This window comes from Rhinolophus ferrumequinum, chromosome 6, assembly GCF_004115265.2.
Source record: "Rhinolophus ferrumequinum isolate MPI-CBG mRhiFer1 chromosome 6, mRhiFer1_v1.p, whole genome shotgun sequence".
Lineage (NCBI taxonomy): Eukaryota > Metazoa > Chordata > Mammalia > Chiroptera > Rhinolophidae > Rhinolophus > Rhinolophus ferrumequinum.
The window spans coordinates 21,614,768-21,627,075 of record NC_046289.1 but is presented as its reverse complement, the minus strand read 5'-3'; the positions used below and the strand labels follow the sequence as shown (position 1 = coordinate 21,627,075).

At 39.0% G+C, this 12,308-nt stretch overlaps 1 protein-coding gene across 4 annotated transcripts in view; it reads right to left on the bottom strand.

The window, feature by feature from the left end:
* The window catches only part of SPTLC2 (serine palmitoyltransferase long chain base subunit 2), a 93,390-nt gene that overhangs the window by 38,308 nt on the left and 42,774 nt on the right, over positions 1-12,308 (bottom strand). For all 4 annotated transcript variants that reach the window (XM_033107794.1, XM_033107791.1, XM_033107792.1 and 1 more), the window contains 4 exons: positions 10,382-10,475; positions 6,698-6,803; positions 5,657-5,876; positions 3,740-3,866 (listed from right to left, as the gene is read on the bottom strand). In XM_033107794.1, coding sequence (XP_032963685.1) covers positions 3,740-3,866; positions 5,657-5,876; positions 6,698-6,803; positions 10,382-10,475 — 547 coding nt within the window. The remainder of the gene's footprint in view (positions 1-3,739; positions 3,867-5,656; positions 5,877-6,697; positions 6,804-10,381; positions 10,476-12,308) is intronic.

Below are 12,308 nucleotides of genomic sequence, written 5' to 3'. Positions count from 1 at the left end.
CACGACTAGACTGAAAATGACTTGACTAGGAGCTGATGGGTCCTGGAAAAACACAGTGTTCCCCAATAAAAAATTTAAAAAAATAAAGAAATTTGGGTACACTTGCATGGAGCACTGTGATACTGCATAGTATGAAATCCATTGTATTTCCAGTTTATGCATTCATTTGTCTCAACAAGCTTTGGCTCTCCTACATTTTTTTCAAATGTAGAGACTTTTTTGGATCCCTTAGGCTCACCTATTTTCTCCGTAAGCTTTTCTGCATGATCACAGGACATTTTCATTAGTTACGTGGGGAAGATGACTACACTATTACACAACATATTTCAACAACTCAAGTGGACGGAGACACGGTCCTATCAGGAAGAGTGGAAATGTGACTGAAGTGCACTCTGCAGCCTCTTTCCCAAACTCATGCACAACTGAAAGCATTTTTGGTGGTGTGCCTTAGAGGGTATTTAGTATAGTGGGTTTGGGTTCAGACAGTTAAATCTCATAAGCATTTCTGCAAATCATTATAGCAAGTAGACAGTGAGCCTTCAAGCAGCGCGGGCTCCTTGTACTACACAGGACTCATGGACAGATTCATAGTACAGGCCTCAAAGCACAGAGGAAGACAGTTTTGAACTAGCGATTATCTCTGGGGAAGGGACGAGAGAAACAGAATCAGGAAAGGGCACTCAGGAAGTCTTTGCCATCTTTTTCTTTTTAAAAAGTGAAATAAATAGGGTGAAATATTAACATTATTAAAATATAAGCTCATGAATACATTCTTTTTTATACCTTTTCATGAAACCTGAAGGGCCAGTAAAATTCTTAACCTATCTGCAACAGGCCAGAAGCCTGCTGATATTAAGCAAACTACTCACGAATTTGAATTCAATGTAGACTGGGCAAGAGAACCAAGCAGTGTGTCTGTTTCTGTCATCCTAACACCCTTACCAGACAAGGCTGCCTCTGTGAGAACCCCCTCCCGCACAGCCTCTGCCCTCAGCCACTCGACCTGCAGCATCATGCTCAGGCCACAGTGGCCTCCCTGCTCTCCCTGAACACAGCGCCGTCTCCATCTCCGGGCCTTGTGTCCCTGGGTATCAGGGCTAAACCCTCCACTCCTTCAAGTCCTCGCTAATATCTTACCTGGTCAACGGCCACCTTACTGAAAATTGCAAACTGGGTCCCCAGAACGGGATCACTAACCCCTCCCCCCCCACCCCGGGCTTACCTTTTCTCCAAAGTACTTACCACTTTCTAACACACACCTTGAGCATTCAAATACTTGGTGAATGATTAATAAAATTTCAATTTTCCTATTCTATACTACTGCCCGGGACTAATACAACAATCCACTACTCCCTGTATCCCCAATATTCCCCAAGTATATACTTCACTCAAATGACCTGCTTATATGCCCATTTCCTGTGGATTCTGATTCACAGAGTCTGACACATAGTGAGATACTCAGTGTTTGTGGAATTAATGAAATGCAATGTCCGAAACCTAAGAGATTTTCTCTTAACGCAGGCCATTTCTATTATAAAATCACATTCAAGTAATTAACTGTAGAAACTTCATTTTAAAGGTCACCTAAGGCATAGTCAAAAGGCTGGTGCTTGGTTCACATCTTTTTTCCTACAAGGACAAAAGGCTGCACTCAATGGCACCATAAAAATAAGCACTACCTCAATGCCCTCAAAACTAAAAGAAATCAGGCCAAATTTAACTAAGATCAGGTAACAGGCTTTATGAAAAAAAGTATTTATCTCTATTTTTGGTTATTTTTATTTTCCTCTATTTTGGCAGAGAAACAATGCAGCCAATAGAAAAGTCTGTCATACAAATTCAAAGTTTTCGGAAGCAATTTAAAAAATATTATATTTATAGCGGGGAGTGACAATTTTTTTAAATGGCCACAAATTCTTTGCCCAGCCTCCCATCTGAGGTGGAGTCTGATTTCCCACACGCTCCAGTCTGGATTGGCCTTCGTGACCTGCTGGTTAACAAGAGAGCAGAAAAGGTCATGGGTGTCAGCAGGTTCTTTGGAAAGCTCGCTCGCTCTCTGAAGCATCTTCTCTGGATACCCAGTCACCACCGCGCTGTGAGGAGCCCACGCCACGTGGGGAAGACACATGAAGGCGCTCTGGTCAAAACCTCCGCTAAGCCCAGCCTTCAAGTTACTCCAGCCCAGGTGACACAAGAGTGAAGATGCCTCCAGATGACCCCAGCCCCGGCCATCTGAGTCTTCCAAGTGGAAGCCCCAGACACTGTGGAGCAAAGACAAGACATCCCTGCTCTGCCCTGAGGGAATTCCTGACCCGAGGGATCTGTGAGCATAATAAGATGCTTGTTGTTTCACCCACTAAGCTTACGGGCTGGTTAGAGAGGCAACAGACAAACTGGAAAAGGAGTGCTAACCCAATACCTAATTTTCTCGCCACCTAGATTTCATTATTTAGTACAGATAAGTCATTTATCCAGAAGTCATGCGTCACACAGAACCATGCTCTAGGATGGAGCAAAGAAATTATCCAAAGTTTACTTTAACAGCTGTTAGCCATTCACTTTTTAGTCACCTAAATCTGTGTGCTGAATCAACAAGGTTGCTGAATCTATGTGAAGTAACTAGATTCCTGCTGACTATAGATACATTATATCTCAGATGGAAGCACTCTACTTGCAGTAACACTGTATAAGGGAGGGTAACATTGTAGCTAGTGTGAAGAGGAAGCTCCTCTCAAGGCTCCATGCTGTGTTCACATCATTAATGAAGTATTTTCTTTCCCAAGAAATCAATTCATGAAACTGAAAATGATTGACACTTTCAAAATCTATTTCCAAAAATCTCTTACAAGAGATAACAAGGATATATTACAGATCAGAAATAATAAAGTAAAATTCTGGTTTAAGAAAACAGCTTAAATCAATCAAAATCAGATGTATGACTTCTTTCTTGTTTTTCAATGCAAACCAAGTCAATCTTGCCACAAAATACTATGTAACTAAAGAGTGGAGATCTCAAGGCTGAGAATGTGGATGTTTTATAAGAGTAAAACTGATTTTGGGAGCAGTGAAAAGGCAACAAGTAAAATTATTGTGTCTCAGACAGTGGAAATACTTTCATAAGTGAAAAACAAAAAATCCAATTTTTTGGATTTTTAACTTTTCTGCAGTCAATGCTGCCCTCTAGTGATGCAGAATAGAAGTCAACTATCAGAAAACGAACGTTAAACTTTTTAGTTCATTTTAGTATGTTTGGGTATTTAGTTTGGACTACAAATACCACCAAACACAGAATAAACAGATTCAGGATGAATTTGATTAGCTACTTTATGTTAAATTAAAAACTCTTTTAAAAGGAATTAAATCAAGGACACTAATTCATGAAAACAGCAGCTTTTAAGTACTATGGGAATGAAATACCACTATAATTACATCTTCACATAAAATTGTACAATTCAAGAAAGACCCTGAAGGGCTAGTACCTGCGACTTACAAGGGTAGGTAGGATAGTTAAAGCCTCACCATCTGTAAAGAAAATTCAACAGGAAGCGAGCCAGGCTTGTTCTTATGTCACGTGTATCAAACACACTGAAAAGTGTCCACAGAAAACAAGCCCTCACTCACCTGCCAACTTGCTGATTAGGATACCTGCTCCTCATTTTAGGAAAAAAAGCTCAAAAATATGTTTGGTTGCTAGGTATTTCCTGAACCCAGGAAATGTTCCAAGGAAAGAAAGCCTTACCGAGGGTGGTGCCGTCCTTCCCCATGATGCACTGCATGGCGGTGATGATCTGCTCCACAACGGGTGGTGACAGTGACGTGGCGTACACCGCACTGTGAGAATGTGTTCGCAGATAGTCTATCAGCTCCTGGGGAGTTCACAAAAGCACGGCATTAGAGCATCTGCATCTTATCCCATGCCTACAAAGCCCGTCCTTACACTCCGAAATCAGAGAAAGACAGTTCTCTAACATCAATTTTAAAGGCGCCAAATAGCCTCCAAATACACAGAGATTTATAAAAAGGATAGAAATGTGACAGAAATTAAACAGAAATGCACTGGGCCTTTCATGAGAACACTTAAGTTAACTCACTGAATAAAGAAAAACCTTGTCTGTCAGACCCAAGGACTTCAAAACAATCAGGTATCTATCCTTATTCTGATACCATTTAACTTTACTAAATCTTTAAATATTCACACAAAAAAGCTTATGTACCAGAACCAAAGAAGACACAAAATGTGGCTATAAAACGGTTCATCAGTTCAAAAATACTAAAAATTGTATAAAACCCACAAAAGCATAAATACACTGTACCTAAATGATCTCCCAGAGTATGATTTTTCTATCCTTTGGTTTAGCAACAAATCTTACCAAAAAGCAATCAACTCTCCAAAGTAAACCTGGACCCGTTAGCAAAAATGTGAGGTAAAAATCTGTTGAACTTGACTAAAACCACTGATAATGGATTTTTCCTAAAAGGCAATCAATTATCAAGAGAAAGGCCATGCTTTAAGACTTCCAATGTCAAGTTTTAAAGAGGAATTAAGGACATTTACGAGCACCTACTATGTGCCACATATAAATACTTAACATACATGGCTTTTTTACTAATACTGTGGAGTTTTTTTAAAATAGTTTTACAGACACATAATTCACATACCATAGTATTCACTTTTTTAAGTGTACAATTCAGTGGTTTTTAGTACATTCACAGAGCTGTGCAACTTCCATTACCACCTAATTTTAGAACATTTTCACTACCTAAAAAAAAAAACCCTCATACCCATTAGCAGTCACTTTCTACTGCCCCCATCCCCTCATCCTCTGGCACCCACTAACCTGCACCCACTGACCTATTTTCTATCTTTATGGTTTGCCTATTCTGGATATATCATGTAGAAGAAATAATATGTAACTGGCTTCTTTAACTTCACTTAATGCTTTCAAGTTTCACCCATATTGTAGCATGGACATATACTATTTTTTAAACCCTTACTACAACTTTATAAGCCAGGCATATTTATTTGTTTTACTAATAAGGAAATTGAAAGGGTAAATGCTTTGCCCGAGGTCTCACAAAATTGGGGAAATATTGAAACCCAGGCCTCTGTCTCCACAGTTTGAACATATTCCCACAATGCCACATGGATTGTGAAATGCCTCAAGGTTCGTTATATAATTTTTAAATTGAAAACAAAAACAGAAACAATGCCTTGTAGTATACCAGAGCTAGCAAAATGATCTCTTTTCTCGCTGTGTCTATGCTCATCCACGATGCATGTGAGTCTGCTGGCTCTCATGACAACCCCACTACTTTGGACGTGTGAGCACAACTCACACCCAGCGGAGGACTGAGGCAAAAAGCACCACTGCGGGCTTTTCACACAAGAGGGTCTTCTGTCTCTCACACCAGCACGTAGTTTAGAACGAAGCTCAAATACGACAACAACAAACAATGAACAGAACCAGCCTTCAGTGCATCAGAGTCACTCACCAGGCAGCTGAAGTGTGAACCCGCTGGTTCTCTCTGAGTCTAAGCCACAAACACGTTCAGGATCTCCACATCCCTGTGTGGGATTCTGCCTGCTAAATGTGAATTCCCAAATCCAGCAGCCAGTCCCTTTATCCTTAACTGCCCGATTCTCATGCCCATTTACCTTCTTGCCTCCAATGTATCCTCCAGAAGCACCAAAGCTCTTGGTGAATGTTCCCATCATAACGTCCACATCCTCAGGGTTCAGGCCAAAGTAATCTACCACACCCCGACCGGTAGGGCCCAGGGCCCCAATGCTGTGAGCTTCATCTAGATACAGGTAGGCCTTGTATTTCTTCTTAAGGGCAATCACTTCCGGAAGGCGAACAATAGAACCCTCCATGCTGGCAAAACAGTAAAAAGTACACACACTGAGACTTCTTAACTCTCAAAATTGGGAGTTGGGCACTTTATTATCATTATGTTTTTAAGTTTATTGCTTTCTTAAAATGGTCTAACAACTCTGCCTGTGGTTTTAAACTGGCAAAGTTAGATAATGCCATGGCTAAGCAGATGTCTGGGAGAAAGGACACTGATCTTTTAAAACAAGCACCAGAGGGGCGGCCGGATGGCTCAGTTGGTTAGTGTGCAAGTTCCGAACAACAAGGTTGCCGGTTCAATTCCCACATGGGATGGTGGGCTCTGCCCCCTGCAACTAAGACTGAAAACGGCGACTGGACTTGGAGCTGAGCTGCGCCCTCCACAACTAGATTGAAGGAGAATGACTTAGAGCTGATGGGCCCTGGAGAAACACACTGTTCCCCAATATTCCCCAATTTAAAAGAAAAAAATAAAACAAGCATCAGAATACAACTGATCTTCATTCACCACAGAGGAATAAAGGTCACAGCAGATTCTTCTACAGTTTGTTAATTATAGGCAACATTAGACTTTGTGTCATGTTACATATGTAATTAAAATTACACAAAAGAATAAAAAGAAAATTAGAGGATTTGGAGATCATGTAGCACAATGGAAAGAATAAAGAAGAGCCAGACAAAAAGACTTCTGTTCTATGCTAACTCTGCTTCCAGGTATTTTAACAAGTCAGACACACTGTCTCCTTAGTTTCCAGAGGGGTCTAGATTAGTGTTCCCTTCAATTTAAAAATTCTATGGCTTCACAGAGCCAAATCAGAAAGATTAGAATTCTAAAGCAGAATTACCTATATATTCCCTCCACAAGGATTAGAATCTTCTTCCAGGGCCTTCGTGTCCGAGGCTGACCATACACAATGGCATCTTTCAATAGCTTCTCAAGGCTTTGCATATCTACAGCACACACAAAAGCATTTCAGCATAAAATAACTTTCTCTTTCCTAACTTCACTCCAGAAATGCAAATCCACATTTCTTATTCAGGCAGTGTATTTCAGACAGCAAAGGACATTAACAAAATTAGAACTGGGCCGAAAAAGATAGGGCAAAGTGAGTGAGCTACTGCTAGCTTGAATTAAAATCTCATCTAAAATGTAACAAATTTTCAAAACCAGAGAAACTCAATAAATGACTGTGGCACAGTTGAGTCAGTTGGTTACCATGCTTATGAAATGACTAATGTTTCATGTCAAATACCTTGCCATTCAGTTAGATTTTTTCGTATTTATAAAATCAACTGTACCTTTAATCCTAGAGTGAGTCATTTGAAAATGAATGCATAAAGAAGACTAAGCAAGAGTGTATGAATAAACTACTACAAATACATATCCCTCTTAAAAAGCAAATATGGAGGAAAACTTTAAAGTACATGCCCATTTCCTTTCACCTAGGGTATACTCAACAAACACTTGTTAAATAGCTTTATCTTGGGAGTGGGTTAAACATACACCATTCTGGGCATGCATGATTCTCAGTTTAAGTGAGCTTGGCAAGCAGTTGAGACTGCTCCACGTTTGACTGGATCTGCTGTCTGTACACAACTCAGTTCTTGTGGCTCTGCTGGTCCTGACGGTGATTAACAGGCCAAGGAAACAACCTCGTTGGTAGTGCCATGCCATTAATGAGGGTCAGAATTTTCCTGCTAAAGATAAATGCTTTGAAGACCACATTCTGCCTGCTAAATGTGAATTCCCAAATCCAGCAGCCAGTCCCTTTATCCTTAACTGCCCGATTCTCTAGTTGCTACCACTAGAGACGTCATACTTAAAATTTCTGCCCTGAAACACTGCCCTTAAGAAAACCCCCCAGGGGTCGTGGCCGAGGTCAGGGCCAAAACGGGAACCAAGGATTTAATAACTATTATGATCAAGGATATGGAAATTACAGTAGTGCCTATGGTGGTGATCAAAACTATAGTGGCTCTGGCGGCTGTGATTATACTGGGCATAACTGCGGGAACTATGGATATGGACAGGGATATGCAGACTACAGTGGCCAACAGAGCGCTTACGGCAAGGCCTCTGGAGGGGGTGGCAATCACCAAAACAATCATCAGCCATACTAAAGAAGGACACTGGGGAGAAATCAGGAGGAGATTGCTAAAGCCACCCATCTGGCAGGACGACATTGAAGAGATTGGTCTTCTGCTGAGCTAAGATGATTGTTTTGTAACAGACTTTCTAGTGTACAAGACACAATCGGGTCCAACTGTATATAGCCGCCAGTTAGTTTTCTTTGTTTTTACTTTGTCTCTTGCTATCTGTGTTATGACTCAATGTGGATTTGTGTTTATACAAATTTTATTTATATGATTTCATGTTAAACCTCAAATAAATGCTTCCTTATGTGATTGTTAAAAAAAAAAAAAGAAAGAAAGAAAATCCCCCCAAAAATCTATGCAACATTAAATCTGGGGTGTATTTAACAGCAGTGGGAGACACCCCATCATAAAATCTGATTTTATAAATAGTCTTTATTGCTCTTCACTGAAGGAGAGGGTTACTGAGTTACATGAATTTGCTCTTTTCATAAAAGGGCTTTGGTAGAAAAGAGAAATAAGGTAATAAAAACACATACCCCAGGACATAAGTAAGATGGCCAAAGGTTGTGACTGTGTTTATACCTTCAGTTATTCGTAACAACACAATCTGTCTGCTACCTACACCAGAGACAGGAGACGCTGCCACAGAACTGAGTACGTCTGATCTGAATCCTCTAGTCCTGCTGCAGAGAGCAATGTGTGACCATCAGCAAGAGACAAGTAAAAATGCACTCATTGTTTTAGTGCCCTGTTTACATACAGAAAGGAAGAGAAAGATAAACACTGACTCAAAATTTTAGGTGAAAGGAAATATCTGTAGAATGTTTACCCATAATATCAACTTAGGGAGAAGAAAATCCAGTACCTCTCTCATATTATACTCCCAAATCCCATGTAAAATAAAGATTTAAATAAAAAATGTACCACAAAACTACTGGAAGAAAATATGAGAGAATAACCTTATTATCGCAGAATGCGTAAGGCATGAAGGCAAAATCCAAGTAATCAGACAATAACAGTGACAACATAAACATCTCAGTAAGTCTGCACAGCAAGACACCGAAAACAAAGTTAAAAATAAATATTGCAACATAAGAGAAAGAATAATATAAAGGGCTCTTGCAATTAATAAAAAAGAGAAACTGTTTGAAAATGGCCAATTTATAAAGAAATACAAACAATACTGTATAAGAAGTTGCTTGACACTTAATAAAGAAATAAAAATTAACATGTTATTGACTTATTAGAGTAGGAAAGATTTAAAATGATTCATAATGGCCTGTGTGGGCTTGTGAGTCAGTCATATGGTTGAATAAAAATGTGTACAATACCTGGAGGCAATTTGGAAAAGTACAAAAAAGTGTGTACCCTTTTGACCAGGCATTCTAAGACTGCTAGGAATTTACCCCAAGGCACTAAGACTATTGAGCAAAAATGTGGGTATAGGTAGGTAGTGCTGTTTCTAGTAGAAAAATTTAGAAGCAACTTTGATGTCCAAACTGAGAGATGGACAGAATAAGGGCACCTCCAGACTTAACCGCCACCCTAGTGGTTACAGGAGAAGAGTCACATGTATTGCTAAACAAAGTCCACAATGTGTCGTAAGAAGAGGTCACACAATGGTGTTTAATATCCCATTCACATAAAACAAAATACAGTTTGCCCCATTCTCACTGTAAAACATTTTAGGCAAGACAAAGAGAAAAGGAAGAAAATTATTACCACCCATACACCTTCCATCTGGGGGCACAGACCTAACATTTGGGCATATATGCTTGTAGACTTTTTTTTGTACATGTACACATTTTGGCAAAAGATGACATTAAAGATAGTTTGGTAATCTTTCTTCCCTACATGTGACTGTTTTAACTATGAAAGTTATGCATTTTTCTATAAACAATTATTTTACTAATACATAAAGCTATTTATTTCCATTTAGGGAAAAACTTTTGGCTTAGTGCTTGCCATCGTTCTCTTGTTCTCTGGGCTTTAACAGCACCTGTTCATACTTGTGCTTCCATATGCCCGTTGTATTCTACTACTGGTTTGTCTATAGTCTTAGAGATCCTGGAGATCAGGGATCCTGCTTTGTTCATCTCAGTACCTCCAGTGTTTTGTCAAGATACCCCGACAGGAATGTAGTGAATGCATACTGAACAAATGACGTGTGCACGAGGAAGATGAAAAACTTGAAAGTCAAATAAAAGGAGAATGTCATATGTGTACCAAAAGGCTTCCTTCAGCCTCTATTTTTATTACAAAGAGGAAGAAAATAACTTTTAAAAGACTGGACCAGAAGGATATTTTAAATGTTGCTACTTCAGCTTCCTTTACATTTTCTAATATTAACATAACTAAAGTTACCACTGCCACTAACCCAAAGCCTATTAAACACTAAGGCTAGCAGTGAATCCCACAACAAACAAACTCACTGTTGTGTTTGAAGACTCGAATGGTTGCTCCTGAGAGTCTGGCTCCCAAAACCAGCGATGCGTGGTTAAGTTCATCACTCAGAATCAGGCAGCCCTGCAAAAACACAAACACAGGACAGGAAAGTAAGATGCTTGGGGGAAAGGCTGAGTTACACAAATTACCAAATGCTAAAACCTTTAAGGATAATTATATCTTATTTGACCCAATAATAAAATATTCATGAATCCACACTTATACAACAACTAAATGCAAAGAGGATACTTGATTGGATACTGGAACAGAAAAATGGTATCAGTGGAAAAAACTGGTGAAATTAAAATAAGTTCTGTACTTTGGTTAATAGTATTGTACCAAGGTTTCTTAGATTTGATATACATTCCACTATTACATAAGATATTAACACAAAGGGAAACTGAATGAAGATTATATGAGTTCTCTGTATTCTCTTACAACTCTTCTGTAAGTCTAAATTTAATTTTGTATGGAAAAAAAGTTAAAATTGAAAAAAATGAGAGAAACTGGGGAAAAAAATGAAAAGCTGAATTTCTCTTTAAGTCTTCAAATCCTTTGCTTAATCATTCTTAGTATTCCACTATACCTTAAAAGGATCCCCTTTCCCTCTACATAATTTTATTTTCTTCTTTCCCAGTTAATGTTTTTCTTTGTTTATCAGCTCCTTTTTAGACAGCCTTATTCAGCATTTCTATGTATCATCAATCTGTTTTTTCCTTTTAATTTACTATGAGGCTCCAGTATACACTTGGTTCAAAACTAAAAATTAAATATCAGCAGTTACCATCTAAGTGCTTGGTATGTTTCAGTCACTACGCTAAGGGTTTTAAACGTATTACGTGTAATCCTCACAACCAACCTGTGGGGTCGGTACTGTTATTATCGCCACTGTATACATGTGGAAACGCCCATTCAGAGGAGGTACAAGTCACAAGCATGTAAGTGACTCAATACAAGGCTTCTGCTTCCAGAACACGGCTCTCCCTGCCTTAAGCTGAATAATCAACCACCTCAAATATAAGTTGTATATCAGATTCAAAGAAATAGTAAAACTGGATGCGTTGCTGCCTTTAATGATTAAATAATATTTAATAATATTTCAACTATGTTTTTTGGAAGATAATTAAGATAGTATCTTCCATGTCTGTATATAAGAAATCTAATTCTAGATAGTGATTGTTAAGAGTTTGTGGAGCTACCAGGGGAAGCTGAAAGAAATCATTTAATGATCTCGTGTGAAAAATTCTAAGAAATTCCAAATAAGCATCTCAAGTTTATAATGCCAAAACGCAGGACACAATGTATTAAATAAACGTGAAGCCAAAGAACCATACATTTATGTCTTTCAAGGAAGTTGTCCATTGTATCTAAGTTGTTGAAGTTACTGGCATAAAGTTGTTCTTCGTATTTTCCTTACTATCCTTTTAATAAGAAGTATAGTAGGGTTTCTAGACGGGAATTCCCACCCGTTCTCAGGAATTTTTTCAGCTTTCCAGTTCCCAAATCCCGAGAAAAGTTGGTTGGGAAATTGGGAAAACCTGCTTCTTAAACCCAATAATACCCACAATGGGAAATAAAGATACTACTCACAATGTATCTCTTATACATTTTTCCTATTTATTGCTAGGGTTTCCGGGCGGGAATTCTCACCCGTTCTCGGGAATTGTTTTCACTTTTCCATTACTGAATCCCCAGAAAAGTTGGTCGGGGAAATCAGGAAAATCGGCTCCTTGAACCCAGGTGGTTGGTAGTATCGGCCGTCACTTTGTGGGAACGATTCATTGTGGAGAATAGAAAACAGTTTATATCTCGGGATTCGGGAACCCTAATATAGTGATGTACCCTTTCTCATTCTTGCTACTGGTAAAGTGTTTTCTTTTTATCCAGACGAATCTGGCCAGAGATTTATCAAAT